Below are 25,005 nucleotides of genomic sequence, written 5' to 3'. Positions count from 1 at the left end.
AGAGCCTTTAGAACATACTTTAAACACATAAGAAGCGAAGTTAACATACTTCAATAGTTTATTGGATACCGAGTTGTATAAAGAACTCAGGAGCATTGTCCTTGACAGTTAAAAGGGATAGATAGCGCTACAAACACTTCTTGTGCCATACTGAATACATACCCTGAACAATGCAGGCTATCCTAGAGTCAAGAAGAGGTCCTTTTTGCCTCTACAACTAGGGAGAGGTACTATATGTACTCTATTAAGTTGGCCACTATATATATATATATATATATATATATATATATATATATATATATATGTATATGTAAGGACCTCTAAAATTTACTGTTTATTGTTGTTTGTTGTTGTGAGTTAAGACAGTTAGCATGGAGCTCAGTCAGGTTGTTGAGTGGAGCTGTGAGGAGAATGTGGATGTGTCTCATGCTATTTTGCTTAGCAAAGTGCCACTGAATGTCGGAAATGATATTGTGAGCCGTGTACTTGATACAGTCAAAAGTTTTGGGTCGCACTCGGATACGTGGTTGCCGTAGCGACAAGACTGGTAGGCACATGTTCATTCTAGTGGAGACTTCTGCTGCTTTAGAGCCTGTTTCTTTACCCCCTGAGGTGGGAATTGTAGGTGAAGCGGGTCCCTGGTCTGTTCATGCTCTGAGTAGCTTGCCGTATGCTAACCCTGTCCCTGAAGGGGCTGCATTTGAGGCCAAGCTGTTGGCATTGTTAGAGCAGGAGGGTAAGTCAATGGGTGATGTTAAGGCTGTTGTCATGGGCTCCCAGCCTCCTACACCTGATGTGAGCACGGATTTAGTCAATGTCATAGGCAAGCTGGTTGACTGCTGTAATCAGGCCCCATCTGACGCACCTAGTTATAGGAAGCTGAGGTTGTTTTCAAGTTTGCGACCTGTTCCCCCTGGTGAGGAGGAATATGATTCCTGGATGGAACAGGCTACTCAGATGATCACTGAATGGCAGTGTGCAGACGCTGCAAAGAGGCAACGCATTGTTGAAAGCTTGTGTGGGCCTGCTGCAGACATCGTGAGGTTCTTGAAGGTCAGTAATCCCTCTTCCACAGCTACTGAGCATTTAGCTGCTCTTGACATTGTATATGGGTCCACTGAGAGTCGGGCAGATCTTATGGCATCATTTCGCCATACATTCCAGGAAGATGGAGAGAGACTGTCTGCTTACCTCTATCGCTTGGAGAAACCCCTCCACCGTGTTCTTGTGAGAGGAGGGATTGGTCCTGCTGACTTGAATCATGCACGCATGGAGCAGCTCTTCAAGGGTGCCCTTACCACTGACTTGGTGGCTTTACGTGTGTGAATGATGCATACTTTACAAGATCCACCTACTTTCTCTCAGCTGATGCGAGAAATCTGAGAAGAGGAGCATTGGGCAAGTGTGAGAGAAAACACTAAGCTTTCTGTTGCTGCCACTGCTGTTCCTCGTTTGCCTGTGTCTGTTGCCGCCGCTGTTCCTCGTGCACCTGTGACTGCTGCTGCTGCTGTTCCCCAGGTGGCTGTGAATCCGGTGCCATCTGAGGTGGATAGTCTAAGGAATGAAGTCAAGGAACTGACAGCTTTAGTAAGTAGAGTTTTGAGTACTGCTACCCTGACTGCTGTAATGCCAGCCCCGCAGACTGCAGTGGGCCCGAGCTTAGAGACCACTGTTTCGGCTGTTTCCCCGAGGGTTGTTTCGTCGACCTTTCCCACGTCTGCTGCTTTATCTTCTTTGCCTGGCATCTTTTGCTATAAGTGTGGGGAGGATGGTCACACCAAGCAAGAGTGTACGCATTCTGAGAACCTCATACTGGTGAATCAGAAGCTGACCAAAAGGGTCACTGCCACAGGGAAACTTCAGCAGAACTCAGTGACGGAACGGCGTTGAGCTCCATCACACAAAATCCGTTCCACCCAATGCTTACCTCAAATTAAAGTCAGCCAGTCACCCCTGCCAGCTGGCTTAGTGGGGCCCTCTACCGAGGTGCCTGTGCAGATAGAGGGGATTTATGCCAAAGCTCTTCTTGATAGTGGTTCCCAGGTCACTATCTTGTATTGCAGCTTTTATGATGCACATTTGAAACATTTGCCACTGTAGCCAGTGGAAAATCTTGAAATATGGGGTGTGAGCTCTCACAAATACCTATATGATGGCTACTTGTCTCTCAGGCTTGAGTTTACTGAGGCTGTTACTGGAGTGCCTCAGGTGGTAGACACCCTAGCTCTTTTGTGTCCTGACCCTCAGACCAAACAGGGGATAGCTATTTTGGTTGGCACAAACACTCAGGTAGTGAGAAAGTTGTTTGCTTCTTGTAGGGAACAGGCAGGAGACCGGTTTCTCAGCACTCTGAGAATACACCCAGTCATTAAAAAGGCTTTTGAGTCCCTCCAACACACTGGTGTCATGCAAGATTGTGTGGACAAGCATGGCACTATGTGGTTTACAAAGCCTAAACCTGTATTCCTGCAGCCTGGTCAGGTGTTGCAGCTTTCCGGCGTGCCTAAATTACATGGTACCTGTAGTGAGTGTTCTGTGCTTGTAGACCAGGCTGTTACCAGTGAGGAATCGTCTGTCCCTGAGCTAAAAGTGAGGCCTGAAGTTCATCCTGTCTCTGTTGTGTCTAGTCGGCATATTACAGTAACCGTAAGAAATCCTCTAGGGATTAGTGGTGAAGAGAGGAAGTCCCCTCGCTAACCTCTTTCCAGTTGAAGTAGTGCCGCAGGTTCCGTCCACTAGCCGCTCCGAGGATGTCGGTGTGCTCAGCCCTTCTTCTTTTGACTTTGGCACTTCTATGCCAGAGGAGGCCAAGCGGTGCCTCTGTGAGAAGATGATGCAGCGAAAAAATGTGTTTTCCTGTCATGAGTGGGAAGTGGGCTGTTCCAAAAGCACCATGCATGATATTAGGTTAAATGATGCACGGCCTTTTCGAGAGAGGTCTCGCCGCTTGGCTCCAGTGGATTTAGAGGATGTGCGAAAGCATTTGCAAGAGCTTCAGGAGAACGGCATCATCTCAGAATCCAGGAGTCCGTACGCCTCGCCTATTGTAGTTGTGCGCAAGAAGTCTGGAAAGGTCAGGATGTGTGTGGACTACAGAACGCTTAACAAGCGGACCATCCCTGACCAATACACGGTTCCCAGAATTGAGGATGTTCTCCATTGCCTCTCTGGCAGTAAGTGGTTCTCTGTTTTGGACTTAAGATCTGGTTACTACCAGATTCCCATGAGTGAGGCTGATAAGGAGAAAACCGCCTTCATCTGTCCTTTGGGGTTCTATCAGTTTGAGAGGATGCCTCAGGGAATCTGTGGTGCCCCCACCACATTTCAGAGAGTCATGGAGCGGACTGTCGGAGTCATGAATTTCCTGGATGTTCTGGTGTACCTAGATGACTTGATTGTGTTTGGACACACATTAGAGCAGCATGAGGAACGGCTCCTTAAGGTTCTGGACAGGTTGAGAGATGAGGGTCTGAAACTATCTCTGGACAAATGTCAGTTCGGCAGGACATCGGTGAACTATGTTGGGCACATAGTTTCACAGGACGGTATAGCCACTGACTCTTCCAAGATGCTGTTGTTTCTTGGCCTCGACCTCAGACGGTGACTGAGCTGTGGTCGTTTCTGGGTTTTTGTGGTTATTACCGTCGCTTTGTGAAAGGTTTTTCCACATTGTGTTGACCGTTGAATGAGTTGCTGCAAGGCTGCCCGTCGCGTGTCAAGAAGAAACCAGTGAGTTCCCAGTCTCCAGACTCAAAACCTTCTTTTCGGCCCTCTGAGCCATTTGGCCCCAGATGGAGCAACCTGTGTGAGTCTGCTTTTCAGGAGTTGAAGACAAGGCTTACTCAGGCTCCGGTGCTGGCCTTTGTGACCCCCAAAAGTCATATGTGTTGCATGTTGGTGCAAGCTTGGATGGTTTAGGTTGTGTCCTGTATCAGGAGCATGTTGACGGTTTGCGCCCAGTAGCTTTCATCAGCCGTAGTCTTTCCCCTTCAGAAAAGAGTTATCCAGCTCATAAGCTCGAGTTTTTAGCTTTGAAGTGGGCTATTGTTGACTGGCTGCATGACTATCTTTATGGGGCCACTTTGGAGGTCAGGACTGACAATAACCCGCTGACTTATATAACTAAGTCAGCTAAGCTGGATGCCACTGGTCACCGTTGGTTGTCAGCCTTGTCCACCTACAGCTTCAGCTTGAAGTATAGGCTGGGGCGGCGAAACGTTGATGCAGACGCGCTGTCGAGATGCCCTCACATCAGTCTGTCCCCTGATGATGAGTGGCAAGAAATTCCAGCGCCTGGTGTCCGAGCCATTTGTCAGGTGGTGTCCTTACAGCGAGCAGGTTGTTCCTCGTTCCCCTGTGTTGTCAAGCAGATTGGTAATCATGAGTCAGCCATTCCGAAAGTGTTCTGTAATGTTGCTGTGGTAGCGACTGATCAGATGCCCTCTCTCAGTTCTGCTGAGCTTCAGGATGCTCAGAAGACAGATCCTTTCATAGGAGAGGTGTGGCATGCCATTAGTCTGAAGAAACCTGCTGGCAGTATCCAGACTACGCACCCAGATTTTAGGCTCTTGAAAAGGGAGTGGGACACGTTTTCTATTGAAGGAGGGTTGCTGTATAGGACAGTTAGAAAGGGGGACCAGCATGTTAAGCAGCTGCTCCTGCCAAAGCATTTTCACAGTCTTGTCTGTAAGATGCTACATGATGACATTGATCACCTGGGGTTTGACAAGTCATACAGCTTGGTTAGGGACAGGTTTCATTGGCCTCACATGAAACTTGATGTTGAATGGTATTGCAAGTCCTGTGAACGCTGCATCAAGCGGAAGACTCTTCCTCAAAGAGCTGCTCCTCTCTCCCACATCCAGAGTTCTGGGCTCATGGATCTAGTTTGCGTCGACTTTCTTTCGATTGAGCCTGACTCTCGGAATGTCTGCAATGTGCTAGTGGTCACTGACCACTTCACATGCTATGCCCAGGCTTCTCCCACCAAGGACCAGACAGCTGTCACGGTGGCAAAGACTCTGTGGGAGAGGTATTTTATCCATTATGGCTTGCCTACGCGTGTACATTCTGACCAGGGGAGAGATTTTGAAAGTCAGCTAGTGACTGAGATGTTGTCCATGTTGGGTGTAAAGAAGTCTAGGACGTCTCCTTACTACCCACAGGGTGATCCTCAACCTGAGAGATTCAACAGGACCCTGTTGGATATGTTAGGTACTCTGGAGTCTCATGAGAAGTCTAAATGGAGCCAGCACATTGCACACCTGGTGCATGCATATAATTGTACACCTAATGAGGCTACTGGGTACTCGCCCTATTTCTTGATGTTTGGTCGGGAAGCTCGGCTCCCTACAGACGTTTGTTTTGGTGTTTCGTCTGATGGCACGTCGTCTGCGTCACATATGAAATATGTGGCAAAGATGAAAGAGGAGTTGCAAACTCCTTATCAGCTAGCGCAAGCTTCCGCGGATAGGATGAACCAGAGCAACAAGGAGCGTTATGACCAGAAAGTCCATTGTCATAGTCTGAGTCCTGGGGATCAGGTTTTGATTCGGAATCTAGGTTTGAAAGGGAAGCATAAGCTTGCAGACCGGTGGAGCTCCTGTCCTTATGTGGTGGATGGGCGGCTGACTGATCTTCCTGTGTACCGCCTAAAACCTGTGGACGATGGGCCAGTCAAAGTGATGCACCATAACCACATCCTGCCTTTGGGACAGGAGGTAAGATTGGGTCCTGTGGCTGACACCACTCCTGCTCCCAGCCCTAGAGCTGTCAGGCGTAGAAGAGCTAAGGATAAGTGTAGAGTCGTTGAACCTGAGGTTCCGACTCCTGTAACTCAGGAATGGTTCAGTTTCTCAGATAGCGATTCCGAGTCTGCGTTTGGATGTTATGCTGAGGATGCAGTGCAAAACGCTCCTCTGTGTGTAAACATCCAGGATGTGCAGCCTGTGATGGCGTTAGACTCCGCAGCGCCTTGTCTCCATTGCGGGTAGAGGTTCTAGTCCAGTGCATTCACCTAGTAAGAGGGTTAGTGTTCCTGCAGAGATGGAACCTACTGTCAGCTCACACAGTATAGTGGAGGTTGAAGAACCTGTTAACCAGCACTATAGTTCTGATGCTCCCCTTCCAAATGACTCTGATGTAGTTTCTTCAGAGTCCTTACCTGCAGTATGAAGGTCTCAACGGACGAGGAAACCTACTGATAGGTTAGTGTATGGAGAGTTAGGAGTCCAGGGTACGAACCATGTAGTTGCATCACACATAGCGCCAGTGTAGCCTCATGCCTGGTGGTGTAGCCCACACTCCTGTTGCAACACATGTGCATCCACACCTGTGCTTATGCCATGCGCTCCTGCCATTGCGCCCATAGCTAGTTTCTTAGTGCTAGACTATGTTTATTGTTTTGGTAATTTCTTTTTTTTTCTTCCTTATTCACCTTATTAAGTATGTGACCTGGTATGGGCAGGGCATGTTATTTATTTGGTGGGTGAGTTTTTTTTGTTTATTGGGTTCTTTCTTCTCTTACTGCCTGTGTGACTCAGCATGGGGGCATGCTGTTTATTTGGTGGGGGAGAGTGTAAGGACCTCTAAAATCTACTGTACATACTTTGTGGTACTTCATTTACCAGCATGCTTTGTGTCTTAAACATTTCCTATGTTCTTATAAGTTTCTAAACATTTAAACCAATGGAATGTATTTGCTCTTTGTATTTTTATTTAAATTTTGTTATTAGCCAATGATGTGGTGTGGAGTTGTTATGCCCGCGAAATCACGAGGTTCGCAACGGTCGATCTCCTCACGGAGAGGGAGCAGTTAGGTGGTCCGAGGAGTATGACGAAGGGAGAAGGCCATTTTTCTGCTGCTCCATCTAAGTACCCGTTTCGCGGAGACTTTATACACAGCCCGTGTACTAGGCCCGCATTTGAGGTCAGGAGTGTTGCGATTGGCCCGCGGTCATATGCTTGCTGGTGGGGTTGTTTTTGTATGCCGATTATTTTGTTTATGCCCCATAGCCAGTGTCGCCGCTAGCTAGCTAAGTGGATTTAGCATCCAGTGCTAGTGTGTTAGCCTACTAGAGTTGTGGAGGCTAGCCAGAAGTCATCGGGCTGCGCTGGATGGTGATCTAACTAGGGGAGCCACGCTGCTCCATTCCTGGGACTTGTCTGCTGTCCAAAGAGGACTCGCTTCATCTGCTCTCCGGCGCAGAGCCCACCGGAGGACCATTATCTTCGCCAGGGTTGTCTGAACATTGCAACCTGTGGCCATCTTGTGGGTGGAGGCCGCTAATGGGGAGCCGACACCTGCCAGCTGCTAGGCTAGCACTACGCCTTCCATCCTCTGGACTGCACACAGCCTCCCGGTCGAGGGAGCGATGGGTTGTGAGTAACCCGAAAATTTCATTTATACTGACACACACACACACTTTTATCTCGTCGCCTGGGCATCGTAGCGGTGGCTGCCTTGCCCTCCGCTCAGAGAACTGCTTTAATGTGCACCAACGGGCCCCAACGGAAAGAGCTGGGTATTTTTGTGTTCTTTTGATACTTTCTTCCTGTTTATTGTGACTGGTTGTCACACCCTCTGTAATTTCAATTGTTTATTTAATCAACAATACTACACTCGTGTGGTACTCTCTCTCTCTCTCTCTCTCTCTCTCTCTCTCTCTCTCTCTCTCTCTCTCTCTCTCTCTCTCTCTCTCTCACTCTCATTATTATCAAATAAATCCTATTATTATTAATTATATTTCGGGTGTATTGGCAGCTCACTTTCCGCATATGCAAAGCCTAGGTTACTTATAGAGTGCTGGTAATAAGCTTGTACAGTAATTCAGTACACAGCAGGGTTATAAGATCTGCATTAACCACATGTTTATTTAACTCTGGGAAGATACACCATTCACTAGCCTTAGGTAAGTGTAGTATTTTCACAGTGGAGGCACCGCGCTACTAAATTTATTATTGTCTTGGTTAATTATTTCTATTATCAATTATCACTAATATTGTCATTAATGACACTAGCTTACTAGTACACAGGAGGTTCAGCCAGCTCACCATTCCACCGCTGAGAACTCAGGATCCGGTTGCGCTATTGATTTGTATTGTAACACTTTAGTCACTGGTAGCATTAGGATTTTGTCTTGTTTAAATGTGCTTGGGGTTACATATATATATATATATATATATATATATATATATAAAACATGGATACAGGAAAAAAGATTTTAATACATTGCAGTTTTTCCTTTTTTCCTGTATCCATGTTGATATTCCGCTCCTCATTAATTGAGCACTCACAACACCATTGACGGTTTCGGAAAAACAATGCTATATATATATATATATATACAAAATCCAGTGAGTTAAGTAAATTCTTTATGAGGCAGTACAAGCCTGTTTCATGCCATAAGCAGCTGATGATTGCTTACGGCATGAAACAGGCTTGTACTTTCTCAAGAAGAATTTACTTGACTCACTGGATTATTTTGCTCCTTATTTGTTGAGCACTTTCCCTACCATTGTGTGTTTCTTTTAACAAAGTTTTATATATATAAAACTTTGTTAAAAGAAAGACCAGGGACAATCCATTACTGTTGACACTGCCAGGTCTCTCGGTACGCCGAAAAGAAAAGAAGGCTCCTGCTGGATTTTAGCTCACAAGGTTTCACTCGTTAACAAGGCAAAGAATAAGAAAGAGTGAGAGAGAGACCGCATTGAAGGGGGAAAATGCCGTTTTCCATTAACAGCATCCTTTGTACACTGGCGGTGTTGGTGTATATATATATATATATATATGGTCAACATGTGCTTTGGAACTAAAAACTAGTTGCAGCCATGCTTTAAGAAGTTATGCGCAGGTTATGTGCAAGATACTGCCGCAGCGGCACTGGACAAACCGTATGGCGCCATTAGCAGGCAAGAGAACTTGTACGCTGAGGCCATTCCAATTGTGGCGGGGGACTTTAACCACTGTAACCTGAAATCTGTGCTACCAAAATTTTACCAACATGTCACCTGCCCAACCAGAGGCAATAAGACTCTCGACCATGGCTATGCCATTGTCAAGGCAGCTTACAGGTCTATCCCACGACCACAGCTTGGAAAATCCGACCACCTCTCAGTGCTCTTACTTCCTGCCAACAAGCAGAAAGTGCGTGCAGCCCACTGTGGGGACAGTATATGGTGCTAGACTGCAGAACACAAACCCGAACTTCAGGGATGTTTTAAATCTACAGACTGGTCAATCTTTAAGGATTCAGCCTCGAGTTTGGATAAGTATGCTGAATCAGTCACTGGCTATCTCAGATTCTGTGTGGATAACTGTATCCCAGTATGGTATTCGCTCCTATCCCAACCAGAAGCCCTGGATTAACAGTGACATTTGCTTTAGGTTGAGGGAGCACACCACTGCTTTTAAATTGCGGGACAAGGAATGGTAAAAAAAAAAAAATCTAGGTATGACTTAAGGAAAGCCATCAAAGCCGCTAAAAGACAATAAAGGGACAAACTGGAAATTGACTATAGTGGCTGTGACTCGCGGTGCATGTGGAGGAGACTGCAGGCGATTATGGACTATAAATCTAAACTCAGTGTGGCTATCAACAACCTCTGCCTCTCTCCAGGATGATCTTAACAACTTTTATGCCCGCGTTGAAGCTCACAACCAGTGACAGTAGCACAGTGCCCACCTGATGAAGTCAATCTACAGGTGACAGAGGCTGATGTGAGTAAAACTTTTAAAAGGGTTAAGGCTCATAAAGCTGCTGGCTGAGATGCCATCTCTTCCCATGTCCTTAACGCATGTTACACTCAGCTATCACAGGTTTTTACTGACATTTTTAACTTATCCCTGTCATTGTGTGTGGTTCCACTGAATTTTAAGAAAACCACCATTGTGCCTGTGCCTAAGAAAACACCTGTCTCTTGCTTTAATGATTACCAACCTGTTGCTTTGACCTTTTATTATGAAGCGTCTGGTAAGACTGGTAGTATTATATATAAAATGTAACATTCCTGTTTCCCTTGACCCATTACATTTTACCTGCTGTTCCAACAAATCTGTAGATGACGCTATCTCACTGTTTTAGTACTGCTTTAGTACACTTTGAAAAGAAAAATAACCATGTCAGCATGCTGTTTATTGATTACAGCTCTGCTTTTAATACAATTACACCATCCAAACTGGTGTTGTAACTCAGAGGTCTTGGTCTGGGCAGCTCTATCTGTAATTGGCTATTTGATTTCCTGACAGGGTGTCTCTCCCTGCCTGCTGCCCAGTGACTGCTGGGAGAGGCTCCAGTATCCCACGGCCCTATTTGGATAAGCGGCTTGGATGGATGGATAGATTTCCTGACAGGCAGGCCCCAGACTGTGATAATAGGTAAAACATACTCATCCACATTAGTTCTTAGGACCGGTGTACCTCAGGGCTGCTGTCTCAGTCCCGTATTGTACAGTTTGTTTACACTCGACTGTGCTGCCAAATATAACAACAGCATCATCATTAAATTCGCAGATGACACCACAGTGATTGGACTAATAAGTTACAGTGATGGGAGGGCCTACAGAAGAGAAGTGCAAGATTTAACCAGAAGGTGGCATGATAATAACCTCTCTCTAAATGTCAACAAGACAAAAAAAAAATCATTGTTGACTTTAGAAAGGTCAGAGAAAATCACATTCCTATTTCCATCAATGGGTCATCTGTTGAAATTGTGTACAGTTTTAGATTTCTCAGTTTACACATCACAGACCCCCCTCACACGGTCTCTCATACCAACTGCATCCTCAAGAAGGCACAGCAGATTGTATTTTCTGAGGCGTCTCAAGAATTTTGGTATGAGTACCAAAACTCTTATGAACTTTTATGGCAGTACCATTGAGAGTGTCTTGACAGGCTGTATCACAGTGTGGTTTGACAACCTCACTTGCAAAGGACTGTAAAGACAGCAGCAAAAATCACTGACATAGAATTACCACAACTTCATAATATTTACACCACTCACTGCAAAAGTAAAGTTCAAATCATTAAGGACACCAGCCACCCCACTTTTGTTCTGTTCTCGCTCGTTCCGTCTAAAAAATGTTAGCGGAGCATCAACTCACACACCACTCGTCTCAATAATAGTTTCTTTCCACAAGCAGTCATGTTGCTGAGCAGCTGATGCACCCATATACACCTTACATTGTTGTGTTATCGTGTACTGTACATTGTGTATGTAATGTATGAATTTGCTGTGTACATGGTTTTTTTGTTTTTGTTTTTTGGGGGATGGCTTGTCATTGTGTTCTTTGTCCTTGTGTCCCTTGTGTTAAGGCAGAGACAGCCAGAGCACAAGAATCTCATTGTATTCTAAATACATATGACAATAAAGTTTGAACTTGAACCCTAACATTAAAATTACACAATTAATTTTCTCTACACTTGCTATACCTTATACACCAGTGTAGAAACCCTGAAGTCTCTCTAAAAAGAGTCTAGAAAGAGTTTCTATATGGCCCTCTTATTTGAACTACCCATACAGATGACAATACGACATTTAAAAGCAAAAGCTGTCCTCCACCTCACCATTTCTCCAGCGGTTGAGCTCATTCTCCAGCCATGTGGCTGTGCTCTTCAGGGTCTTGTTCTTGTCTTTCTCCTTCTCCCACTTCTTCTTCCACTGCTCTGCTGTCAGCTCAACATTCAGACACACATTGTTCTTGATGGTCTTTGCCCTGATGGAAGACAAGAAATAAGAGAGAAAAACGGAGAGAGACAATAAGAGGGAGAAAATATCATTGATACAAGAGTAAAATAGTTTGATTTACATAAGGTTGATAGGCTACAGTTTCATAATTCACATTTTGTCTGTTGGCATGAGGGACCTGTCTTGCAGCTGCTATACAATACTCACAATTACAACAAATGTACAGCAAATTGGGGTGGGGGGTACCTCTGTCCAAAAAGAAGTGTGGATTTGGTCTCAGCTTCGTTGAAGTTGGAAGGCGAGCAGCAGATAACCATTGTGGTTCGACAGTTCCCGCCCAGCGAGTCCTGCAGGATTCTGGTCATCTTACTGTCTCGGTATGGTACGTAGGTCTGCCAGAGGGAAAAGTAGTCTAGAATTTTACAAGCCATATGGTGCCATGAACAAGTATTTGATTACATCACTCTAGTTCGGAGGTCTTTGCATTGGCTTCCTGTGCATCAAAGAACTGATTTTAAAACTCTGCTCTTGGTTTATAAAGCACTGAATGGTTTAGGGCCAACACACATTTCTGATCTTCTGCTACACTATCAACCATCCAAACCTCTCATATCGTCTGAGACAGGTCTGCTTTCTGTACCCAAAGTCAAAACTAATCATGGAGAGGCAACTTTCAGTTTTTATGCACCACATATCTGGAACAAACTCCCAGAAGTTTGCAATTGCAACACTAAGTTACCCCCCCCTTTTCTCTCCAATTGCATCCGGCCAATTACCCCATTCTTCCGAGCCTTCTTGGTCGCTGCTCCACCCCCTCTGCTGATCCTGGGAGGGCTGCAGACTACCACATGCCTCCTCCAATACATGTGGAGTTGCGAGCTGCTTCTTTTCACCTGACAGTGAGGAGTTTCACAAGGGCGACTTAGCATGTGGGAGGATCACACTATTCCCCCCAGTCTCCCCCCCTGAACAGGTGCCCCGACCGACCAGAGCAGGCGCTAGTGCAGCGACCAGGACAAATACCCACACCCGGTGTCCCACCCACAAACAAGGCCAATTGTGTCTGTAGGGATGTCCGACCAAGCCGGAGGCAACACGGGGATTTGAATTGGGATCCCCCTGTTGGTAGGCAATGGAATAGACCGCTGCACTACCCAGATGCCCCAACTTTTAGTTATTCTAACTCCAGGCTGAAGACTTTCCTGTTTGCCACTTCCTGTTATTAAAAAAAATTGAAGCTTTTGATTATCATCTTACACTGCACTATAACTTTTACTCTAACTTTTTGTTTGTTTTTAAATGTATTTTTATTGTCTTATGTTGCTTTTCTTAATGCCTTTATGTTTTATGTAAAGCCCTTGATGCTGAAATGTGCTATACAAATGAATTCGCCGTGCCCTATCGGAGTCCTCTACATACTTACAAATCGTTTTCACACTTGAATTTGATTGGTTTCTGGTTAAACACGTGGTTATTGAGAGAAATTATAGCTAAAAATAGAATGCAAAGACTGTCTTCAGCCCAGGGAACTCTCGAGAAACGTTTCTGAACACATGATGTACTGGTCACACTGCAAGAGCAAGCAGCCTTGGTACAACTCAACCACCTGCACAAAAGAGCCTTTTTTGGTGGCAGTGTTCTGCGGCCACTGCCCTGAGGGCACTGATGCAGAACAGGAATGAAATGCCGGCCATGTTAAAAGGAATAAAAGCAGGAAGATTATTCCAACAATCCATGAATTAATTCATATATAATTTGAAGACAAAAACACTCAGTAGCTGCAGCCCCACCTGAGTTTGGGGGTTTTCTCATGTGACTTATTTGCAAGTTAATAACACATGCATTCCTTAATAATGTAAAGGAATAACACAGGGATCGCTGGTTCGAATCCCCATGTTACCTCCGGCCTGGTCGGGTGTCCCTACAGACACAATTGGCTTTGCTGCGGGTGGGAAGCCGCATGTGGGTATGTGTCCTAGTCGCTGCACTAGCGCCTCCTCTGGTCAGTCAGGGTGCCTGTGCCTGTTTGGGGGGGGGGAACTGGGGGGAATAGCGTGATCCTCCCACATGCTACATCCCCATGGTGAAACTCCTCACTGTCAGGTGAAAAGAAGCAGCTGGCGACTCCACATGTATCGGAGGAGGCATGTGATAGTCTGCAGCCCTCCCCGGATCGGCAGAGGGGGTGGAACAATGACCAGGAAGGCCCGGAAGAGTGGGGTAATTGGCCAGATACAATTGGGGAGAAAAAGAGGGGGGGAAAAAAAGAAAAATAATGTAAAGGAATAACTAGATCCACTATTAGGCCTTACGCAGGCTAACTTCTGCCCAATAGAAACCTGACCATCTTCGGTGCTTTGTAGCAAAGCAGTTCTTTTGAAACTAGCCCCTGTGATATATTTTTTTTTTATGATTATGTTGTGGTTTTATTGTACATTCTATTGTTTTTCTTGTGGACTTTATGGTGTCTATGTCTTTATGTATGCAGCACTGGACCAAATTAATTTCCCTGTGTGGGATAATAAAGTTGTTCTGAATCTAAATCTGAATCCATACAAGAGAATTTTTATTCTGCTTCCGAATAGTTGAGCTGAATGTGGAATCCCAGGAATGCATTCAAAACCTGATAATGACGCCCATATCCTATTCATTATGTCGAGGCTACATTTTCAGCTGTAATGCTAATTTGTGGTGGTATTATTGCTGTTCGATCTACACTCACCGGCCACTTTATTAGGCACACCTGTCCAACTGCTCGTTAACGCAAATTTCTAATCAGCCAATCACATGGTAGCAACTCAATGCATTTAGGCATGTAGACATGGTCAAGACGATCTGCTGCAGTTCAAACCGAGCATCAGAATGGGGAAGAAAGGTGATTTAAGTGACTTTGAACGTGGCATGGTTGTTGGTGCCAGACAGGCTGGTCTGAGTATTTCAGAAACTGCTGATCTACTGGGATTTTCACGCACAACCATCTCTAGGGTTTACAGGGAATGGTCCGAAAAAGAGAAAATATCCAGTGAGCAGCAGTTCTGTGGGCGAAAATGCCTTGTTGATGCCAGAGGTCAGAGAATGGCCAGACTGGTTCGAGCTGATAGAAAGGCAACAGTAACTCAAATAACCACGCATTACAACCGAGGTATGCAGAAGAGCATCTCTGAACGCACAACACGTCGAACCTTGAGGCAGACGGGCTACAGCAGCAGAAGACCACACCGGGTGCCACTCCTGTCAGCTAAGAACAGGAAACTGAGGCTACAATTCGCACAGGCTCACCAAAATTGGACAATAGAAGATTGGAAAAACGTTGCCTGGTCTGATGAGTCTCGATTTCTGCTGCGACATTCGGATGGTAGGGTTGGAATTTGGCGTCAACAACATGAAAGCATGGATCCATCCTGCCTTGTATCAACGGTTCAGGCTGGTGGTGGTGGTGTAATGGTGTGGGGGATATTTTCTTGGCACACTTTGGGCCCCTTAGTACCAATTGAGCATCGTGTCAACGCCACAGCCTACCTGAGTATTGTTGCTGACCATGTCCATCCTTTTATGACCACAGTGTTCCCACCTTCTGATGGCTACTTCCTGCAGGATAACGCGCCATGTCATAAAGCTCGAATCATCTCAGACTGGTTTCTTGAACATGACAATGAGTTCACTGTACTCAAATGGCCTCCACAGTCACCATATCTCAATCCAATAGAGCACCTTTGGGATGTGGTGGACCGGGAGATTCGCATCATGGATGTGCAGCCGACAAATCTGCAGCAACTGCATGATGCTATCATGTCAATATGGACCAAACTCTCTGAGGAATGTTTCCAGTACCTTGTTGAATCTATGCCACGAAGGATTAAGGCAGTTCTGAAAGCAAAAGGGGGTCCAACCCGGTACTAGCAAGGTGTACCTAATAAAGTGGCCAGTGAGTGTATATTCTCATTAATTTACATGGCAGCTGACAACTACTGAGAAATACTGAGAGATAACTGTATGCTCTCCCTACATGCATCACCTTTACTTAAGATTGAAGTACAAGTTAACTCCGGAAACCTATGGACCCCATTGTCCCATATTTTAGCATGCCACCCCTTCCTCCATCGCACTAAAGCTGTGCACTGTCTCACCGAGCCTTCTGCAAGAGCTGAAATGACATTTCCTAGTGATGACAGGGATTTGTTGATCATCTTGGCTTCATCCAGCACAGTACCCTCTGCTCCTGTCTTACCCACCTGTAAAAACACACACACACACACACACACACACACACACACACACACACACACACACACACACACACACACAGAAATACGATGGCCTTTAGACAAGCAAAAACACCGATGGTGAATCACATCACTTGAAACAATGCCATTATTTAGGATTATACTACACTCACAATCTGGTCATGATACACTGAAACAGAGTCAGAACATTACAAAAGAACAGACTCAGAGACAAATAATGAACTGATAACAACATGACAGCAAAGCAGCTTTTTTAGAGGAGGTTGGGAAAGCATGTTAATGGCTTTGCTGGAGTTTTGTGTTAGAAACTCATTTTATCAACAGTTTATATTGCTGGTAAGATTACTGTAGTGTCCCCAGCTACAGCAGCAGAGATTAGCATGGAGATATACTATTGAACATACTATAAAAAAGGCAGTAGGGTAATTGTGCATCTACATGGCCAAAGAGCTGTTAATACTGAAATAACTGGTTGTGTAAAGCAATTACTGAAATCACATCGAAATGTTCCAAGTTCAAATGGGCAAGAACGAAGCTTAAAAACAGAATTAATTACAAAGGTGCAGAATAAAACGGCTACAGAAACCAAAGGGGGAGAGAGTAAGAGGTGAGGGTCAGGTCAGCCGTGTACTTTTTCACTCCCTGCCAGATCAACGAGGTAGAGCTTGCCAGTGAGCTTCTGTTCGGTCTGCGTGTGTTCTTGCTTGATGTTGATCTGAAAGATGCTGTGACTTCTCGAACTGTGCTCGTTCATGTCTAAGATGCGCACGCGCGCGCACACACACACACACACACACACACACACACACACCACAATTCAAATTAGTGCTGGGTGAAATGGAAAACATCACAATAATAACTTTGCCCAATATCAATAATACAATCACAGTATCTGCTTGTATATGCTATGATGGCATATTTAAGAGGCCAACTGAGGTTCACCTCATTGAACTGTTTGGTAATGTTAAGTATTATATTAAACTATCCATCCATCCATTATCCAAGCTGCTTATCCTGAGCAGCGTCGCGGGGATGCTGGAGCCTATCCCAGCAGTTACTGGGTGGCAGGTGGGGACACACCCTGGACAGGCCGCCAGACCATCACAGGGCCCACACACACACACACACACACACACCCACCCCTAGGGACAATTTTGTGCAGCCGATTCACCTGACCAACATGTCTTTGGACTATGGGAGGAAACCGATGCCCCTGGAGGAAACCTATGCAGACACGGGGAGAACATGCAAACTCCACACAGAGGATGACCCAGGACGACCCCCAAGGTTGGACTACCCTGGGGTTCGAACCCAGGACCTTCTTGCTGTGAGGCGACCATGCTAACCACTACGCCACCGTGCCGCCTTATATCAAACCGAAACTAGTTTTTAAAAAATACTACTTCAAATATGTCAGACCTCATTTTGTGAGCAATTTTAGGTGATAAGATTCTCATTTTCATTCAACAACAAATTTGTGTCTCATGATATGACAATGTCTGAAATTCATCCCGGTACAACACCATTGAAAGATGAGAAATGTGATATTGAATTATTGCCCAGGCCTAGTTCAAATCACACAAAATGGACTACTGAGAATAAGTTAAAAAGACTTAACTATTGAAACTCCAGTTATCTTTTAAACTTCAACGACTGCTTAACTGTGTTTGACTCAGCAAATGCAACGTGCTCAACAGAAACTATTGTAAAGCCCTTGAAAATTCAAGGAATAGAAATGGAAACAACCAGCAGTATGATCACCATAGGAAACCGATTTAACAAAGTGGAAGTGAAATGAACATTGCAAAATGTCTCATTGGAGTGGAGCGGCTTTCAACCCTGGAGAAAGCTGCATGATGTGTAACTGAGGCGGTTCAAGTCAGGAGACCTGCTGAGGTTGAACCCATGAGAGGCAGCAGGACTGAAGGCCCTTAGTGTTGAAACTCACTTGTGACAGCCACGATTCTGTTGTTTTTCCCTTCGTCTATGGCGTCCATGACCTCGTCGGGGCTGCACACGAAACGCTCGGTACACCCCTGGGGATACAAAGACACATCACAAGGAAGTGCTGTTTTCAGCTGAGGCCGTAGCAGAACGGCTTTACAAAGGGACGGTTATCTTACAGAGCGGTGCGCTTGACGCTTCCAAAGCCTGGGATATATTATTAAGGAGCTTGCACTTATTACCTCACAGGTTACACAATTTATCTAATACGCTGTAAAAAATTGGGGATAAAACATGAGACCTGGGTCTACTGGAAAGTTAAATGAATATTCATTTAATAGTTTCTATATTCAACAGGGTGCACAAAATAAGTTAAGTGTAAACAAAATGGACCCGTTGCCCCTCTACAAATTACAGCCGTCTCAGTGCTTGTAATACTGCCATGTAATACTGTAATACTGCCATGCTAACACATAAGATTATAATCCTATGTGTTAGCATGGCAGTTGCATAATAATTGTCTCTTCCCCCACCCCCCCCTTTTTTTTCTCCCCAACTGTATCCGGACAATTATCCCACACTTCCAAGCCGTCCCAATCGCTGGTCCACCCTCTCTGCCGATCCGGGGAGGGCTGCAGACTACCACATGCCTCTCCTGATACACGTGGAGTCGCCAGCTGCTTCTTTTCTCTAATTTCACTAATTTTCATTAATTCACACTTTCATTTCCTCCCGTCTAGATTACTGTAACTCCCTCTACTCTGGCCTCAACCAAGCTACTTTAAATCGTCTAGTTTGTTCAGAATGTAGCTGCTAGACTACTAACTAGAACTAGCCATAGGTCCCATATTACCCCTATTCTTGCATCCCGCCATTGGCTTCCCGTAAAATTCAGAATAATCTATAGCATCTTATTGATTACATTTAAAGCACTGCATGATCTTGTCCCTAGTTATATTTCTGATCTCCTCGTTCCTCATTCCACTTCCCGACCACTCCGATCCTCAAACCTCAGTCTTTTATCCATTCCCCACTCCAACTGCAAAACAGAAGGTGACCGTGCCTTCGCAGTTTTGGCCCCAAGCCTCTGGAATAATCTCCCCCAATCCATTAGATTCACTGAATCTTTGGACTGTTTTAAGGGGCTTTTAAAAACCCATCTTTTCAGGCAAGTCTTTTTATAGATTCCCACCCCTGACTTCTGTTCTGTCTCATTTTTAGCTTGGTCTGTTACTCCCGATGCCATGTTTTTATAATAATATATATTCATTCAATTTATGTTATGTATTTATTCGTATTTTTGTGTATGGAGTGTAAAGCACTTTGTAACTCTGTGTTTTTAAAAGTGCTATACAAATAAAATGTTGATCGCTTGCTTTTCACCTGAGAGTGAGGAGTTTCCTCAGGGGCACGTAGCGCATGGGAGGATCACGCTATTCACCGCAGTTACCCTCCCCCCTGAACAGGCGCCCCGACTGACCAGAGGAGGTGCTAGTGCAGCAACCAGGACACATACCTACATCCGGCTTCCCACCTGCAGAAACGGCCAATTGTGTCTGTAGAGATGCCCAACCAAGTCGGAGGTAACACAGGGATTCAAACTGGCGATCCCTGTGTTATTAGGCGACAGAATAGACCACTACGCTACCCAGACGCCCCCACAGAATAACTGTCTGTGTCAAATATTTTGTAGTTCTTCAAGTCCAACATGGCTTAATTCACTGTGTGCCTCACCTTGACATAGGGGACCCTGTTTTTGTCCTCATGCACAGACAGGTTGGTCTTTGATACTGTGATGGAAGAGAGAGTTAAAAAACAAGAGTTAAATACAAATATGATATTCCTTGTTGCCCCCGGTGTACCGCTACTGATGGCACGAAACAAGCTCTCAGTTCAGTTTTGAAGTGACTGAACAAGAATGGCAACGAGCAATACATACTACGTACCATCCAAAAGGTCCCTGATTTTGTCCAAATAGACTTCAAAATATGAAACCTGCAAAGCAGAAGCCTCCAGTTAGGTTTCACCCACATTATGGATGGAGTTCAGCTTAGAGTCTAAGTTTAGAAAGTTACTCAATAGCGTACTTTGATGTGAAACTCCAGGTTTTCATCCATGGAGTAAATGTAGTTGAAGATGTCTTGAACTATTCTGGGAATGATCCCCATCATATCTGGGTCATGGAGTTTACCCTATGTGAGACAAACATAAATACATGTGGCTTGTATACATAGCAAAGTAGAACATAAGAATGTCAGGTGTTTTATTCATTGTGATTTTATGTACTGAAAAACAGAGGTGTAGCTTTTCTTACCTCCATCGTATGTGTTTTGCCAGAGGATGTCTGGCCATAGGCAAATATTGTCCCATTGTAGCCCTCCAGGACATCTGCATATAGAATGACCAAGAAAGAGAAATCTGTCACATGGAGGCTTTGCGAATGGACTACAGCATTTCTTCAACAATATATCAACCAGTTTCCCACACTACATATTATATGTCCAGCCAGTCAGACCACATCTGCCATCCACAGCTTACCTTTGACTATCTTTAGAGCAACAGCATTGTAAAACTGCTCCTGGGTGGTATTGGACTGGAATACCTGGTCAAAGTAATATGGTTTACCCTGCAAAGATGAAGGATAGACAATGTCCAAAAGCAAACCAATGGCTGGCAAATTATAGATCCCTATACTAATAGCAATCAGTAGGAAAATATACATCCCATAGTACACAGACAGACAGTTATAATGAGCTTATATGAAATGCATTATAGCTGTGCAGCCTCCTTACAGCTATACTACAACAGTACATAGGCCCAACTAAGTTCCTGCATATATGGAAGTGATCCACAACATGTTGGGCATAGATGTTGACAGCTTGGCCATATTTACAGTGCCCACTCAGTCAATTACGTGATATAGTATGTAATAAACTGAAAGCTTGGTCAGTAAATAATGTCTATGTCCATCCATCCATTATCTGAACCGCTCATCCTGCTCTCAGGGTCGCAGGGATGCTGGAGCCTATTCCAGCAGTCATTGGGCGGCAGGCGGGGAGACACCCTGGACAGGCCGCCAGGCCATCACAGGGCCCACACACACACACACACACACACACACACACACACACACACACACACACATTCATACCTAAGGACAATTTAGTATGGCCGATTCAACTGACTTACATGTCTTTGGACTGTGGGAGGAAACCGGAGCCCCCGGAGGAAACCCATGCAGACACGGGGAGAACATGCAAACTCCACACAGAGGGCTACCCGGGATGACCCACCAAGGTTGGACGACCCCAGGGCTCAAACCCAGGACCTTCTTGCTGTGAGGCGACTGCACTAACCACTGTGCCAATGTCTATGTGTCCTTTAAAATGCAAAATGCTAAGACTTTTTGTGCCATAAGTCCTAAGACCTCTGCCGTCAGAGGTTCAAGAGGTAACTAAGTTAAAAACTTTCACTGAGCAGACTAGAACGCACTTTAGTGAGTCTCTTCTCCTCTCCTACTTCATCGGGACCAATATGATGAGAGAATAAGAGCCGGAGGGATGGATCCCTGATCGTTAAACTTGTCTCAGTGCTGAGTTTGCTCATATTTTGTGTGAGCAGGAGGTGAACATTTTTTGACAGCTGCTCAATTGGTATTTATAAGAAAATCATCTGTGGGGCCAAGATACTGAGAGGAAGAGGTTGTCTTGCTATTGGCTGATTCATGTCAGAGTGATCCCCCGACTGGCTGCCGCCAATAATCAATCAACAAGCATACACTCATATTGAATTAAATTTGCATGGTAACAAATACATTCTTCATATTCATTTAAATGGTTCGGTGCCAGACACTAGGCACTGATCCTCATTATTACTTAATGAAAGACCTGTAATTAGGCCCATCTTCATTAAGCATGTCATCAGATTGATCTGGATCCTTAATGATAGCCTTTTATGTTCAAGCAATTTCATTAAGAAAAAAGAAAAATGCTCCTGCGGTGATGGGTTAAGACTGAACTGCTATTAGGAGCAGACTCTCCCCCCCCCCCCCCCCATAGCAAGTCAGAATTAGACCTTCTAAAACTATTCTTATGAAATGAAATGGAAGTGTGGTTGTTTTAGTATCAAAGCCGCAATGTGGGAATTTGCATCACCAACCAAGAAGCCTATTAGTGACAGGATGTGAATAAATAATAATAATAAATATAGCTGCAAATGGCAATGGGCAGGGTCCTAGCACTTAGCACAATGGGCTTTAATACAGAAGCTTAGTGAACATTCTTAAACATGTGTCTCACATTTCAGGTTGATACCTCAACACGCATGAGTTATTGAAAATTTGGAAAATAAGCTTTGATAAAAATTGATTATTGACTTGTATAATCGAAACTGTATGGAAAATCAAAAGTCCAAAAATGTAACTTTTTCCGGCTTGGTGCAGAGATGCTCTGTACCAAATCTGGTGAAAATTGCTCAAAATTTGTAGGAGTAGCCAAAAAACGATTTAGACAAAATTAAAAACGTCGGGAAATCTAAAATCTATCAAAAGGCAGTCTTCGACTTAAGTGACCTTCAGAAGAATGTGAAAACATGCCACATGCATAAATTGCCACAAGGTTGGCAAATTTGAATTAGATGCCTTGGGACTTGAACCAGCAACACCCAGAGAAGCTGATTTACTGACTGCACCACTGGGGAGACGAGGTTTTCGACACACCTTACAACTTGAGGCTATGACCTCACAGTTGCCAGACTGGGGTATTTTTGTCTGTTTAAACTTTTAAAAAAATCACAACAATTAAAGTGTTGGTGATAAAATTCTGAAAACACACACACACACACCGTTTTGGGTGTATAATCAAATAGTATGATGAAGTTTTTTCCCTTTTTTTAAATACATTTATTTCTAGTTTTTCCCCTTATCCCACCCGATTAACCCAATGAAATATCGCCGGGAATCTTGTCAAATAACTCCCCTGGCTCACGTTTCCACAGGAAGGAGATAGTCGCAACACCAGCTTCCTTCAAACTCGTGTCGGCTGCTCTCGCTATTTTACACGCTGAAGCCTCGCATGGATTGCATTACCCTCAGGCCGCGAAGGAGGCGTAGGGGGATTGCTTTCGGTTGCTTGGTTGCAGGCGCCCGGATGGGCCAGAGGGGTCGCTAGCGAACGACGAGTCCCCGAACACTACACCAATGTACACCCACTATCGCTCGGGTAAGGGTGGCCTAATGAAGGCCTTACCCCGTGGACGCTCTGGCCGTGACCGGTTACGGCGAGTCTTGGATACGAACCTCCCAGCCACATGACGAGCGGATTGCAAGAACGGTGGGTTATTCTGCTCGGCCATCAGAGCGGCCACTCTATGATGAAGTTTGATCAAACACTTGGCAAAATAGAACGTTGTGCATACATTACTTATTACTATAAAGGCTCATTTATGCTCCCTTTACGTAAATAAATAGATACATCCGTTTCAAATGTTCTAAATGTCACTGCCCACAATACTTCCCATCCGTGTTTTACGTTGGCATGGTTGTTAAGCAATACATCCACTAGAGGGCAGTTCAGAGTTAAGTTCAGAGTTCACTTCCGAGTTCAGAGGTAATGAAACTAGGCTGCCGGAAATTCACACGAAGAAGAAGCAGAGCGCAAACATGGCGACGGTGGAGGCGATCATGATCATGTATCTGTTAAAAAGAAGCAAAAAAGAGGCGGTGTAGTACTACGTACTAACTCGCACTCGCACAGCCTTTCCTCAAAAAGTTCCGCCATTTTACGTTTTGTGTTGCCGGCTGGTCGCGCATGAGCTATTGACTACACTGTGCAACACTGCCCCCACGATTTCCTGTTCTATTTCCGGTGGTACTGCTCCGTTTGTACGGATCCGCAAGCTCCCAGAAAACGTGCAGAAATATGGACGAAATGAACGCAGAGTACGGACGGAAGGGTCCGTCCGTATACGTATACGTATTTAACGTTGAGCGTAAATAAGCTCTAAGACGCTGAATGTCACTGCAGACTCGTCGTTTGACATATAATAATGATAAATAAATCTTATATAGCGCTTTTCTAATACTCAAAGTCGCTTTACAATAAACGGGGTGAAACAAGAAGACAAAACAACACAGACATACAGGGGTGGATGGGAAGGGGGGCTACGAGAGGGAGAAGCGGCAGCCACACACGACGTCAGCAGTACTCTCCGACTTGGGACGGATACAAAAGGGAAAGAAAAACAAACATCATAAATCACATATCTGACACACCATTTAAAACGTGATATCCAGCATCTGCACAATATCTGAGTCAATTTTAGTACCATTTGGATGAAGACTTGTGGAGATATAGACGTCAATTGATTTTAAGTATTTTGCAAAATATAGAGTGACAGACTTTTGAATTGACCATAGGTTGCAGTGAGGCAAACTGTTGTCACACATCAGTGGATGAGCTGAAACGTATGAGTGATTTTCTTTCTTTATTTTCTCTTCATTTTTTAAGTTTGGCATGTGAACCTACAAATTTAGACTTGTTGCAATACGCCACGCCCACTTTAAGCAATAATTGGCGAATTTTATGCATCGACTGAGTCATAACCCTAGATCGTGCAAACCAAATTCTGTACGAATCCATACAGCCAATTACGAGATATAAACTTTTTGCCTTTGGGATGCCCCCTAGAGGTTAAGTACAATTGTGGCGATACACAATTGAGGGTAGATTCACCAGGAGCTGCTGCTCCTTTAAGGCAGACGTTCAGAGTGCTGACGTAGGAAATGCTTAGAGTTTCCGGGGTGAAGCCATGTTTGCAGCAGCCTAGCGGTTGGTTGCCACGAGAGGTTGTGTTGTATCGGTGTCGTTTGGTGTGGCGCGTAAACGGAATTGACTCGACTCGATCTCTCCGTCTCCTCATTCCTGCACTCCCACACAATCCAGCTTAGTCAAAACTCCTCAACTCTAATTGCAGGTTGATATCTCAGTGCGTTCATGAGTTATTGCAACATTTTTAAAATGATATATTTTTATAAATATATAATATATAAGGTCCTGTGATGGTCTGGCAGCCTGTCCAGGGTGTCTCACCGCCTGCCGCCGAAGGACTGCTGGGATAGGCTCCAGCATCCC

At 44.8% G+C, this 25,005-nt stretch overlaps 1 protein-coding gene across 1 annotated transcript in view; it reads right to left on the bottom strand.

Annotated features, from left to right (window-relative positions):
* The window catches only part of LOC130129586 (kinesin-1 heavy chain-like), a 41,075-nt gene that overhangs the window by 13,496 nt on the left and 2,574 nt on the right, over positions 1-25,005 (bottom strand). The window contains exons 2-11 of the mRNA XM_056299178.1: positions 20,414-20,501; positions 20,190-20,263; positions 19,963-20,067; positions 19,822-19,870; positions 19,610-19,665; positions 17,880-17,967; positions 16,563-16,687; positions 15,815-15,919; positions 11,934-12,079; positions 11,567-11,715 (exon numbers count right to left, since the gene is read on the bottom strand). Of these exons, the coding sequence (XP_056155153.1) occupies positions 11,567-11,715; positions 11,934-12,079; positions 15,815-15,919; positions 16,563-16,687; positions 17,880-17,967; positions 19,610-19,665; positions 19,822-19,870; positions 19,963-20,067; positions 20,190-20,263; positions 20,414-20,501 (985 nt within the window). The remainder of the gene's footprint in view (positions 1-11,566; positions 11,716-11,933; positions 12,080-15,814; positions 15,920-16,562; positions 16,688-17,879; positions 17,968-19,609; positions 19,666-19,821; positions 19,871-19,962; positions 20,068-20,189; positions 20,264-20,413; positions 20,502-25,005) is intronic.

The sequence above is a fragment of the Lampris incognitus genome, chromosome 19 (genome assembly GCF_029633865.1).
Source record: "Lampris incognitus isolate fLamInc1 chromosome 19, fLamInc1.hap2, whole genome shotgun sequence".
Taxonomy (NCBI): Eukaryota; Metazoa; Chordata; class Actinopteri; order Lampriformes; family Lampridae; genus Lampris; species Lampris incognitus.
The sequence above is the reverse complement of the archived record's forward strand: the minus strand, read 5'-3'. Positions and strand labels throughout refer to the sequence as shown.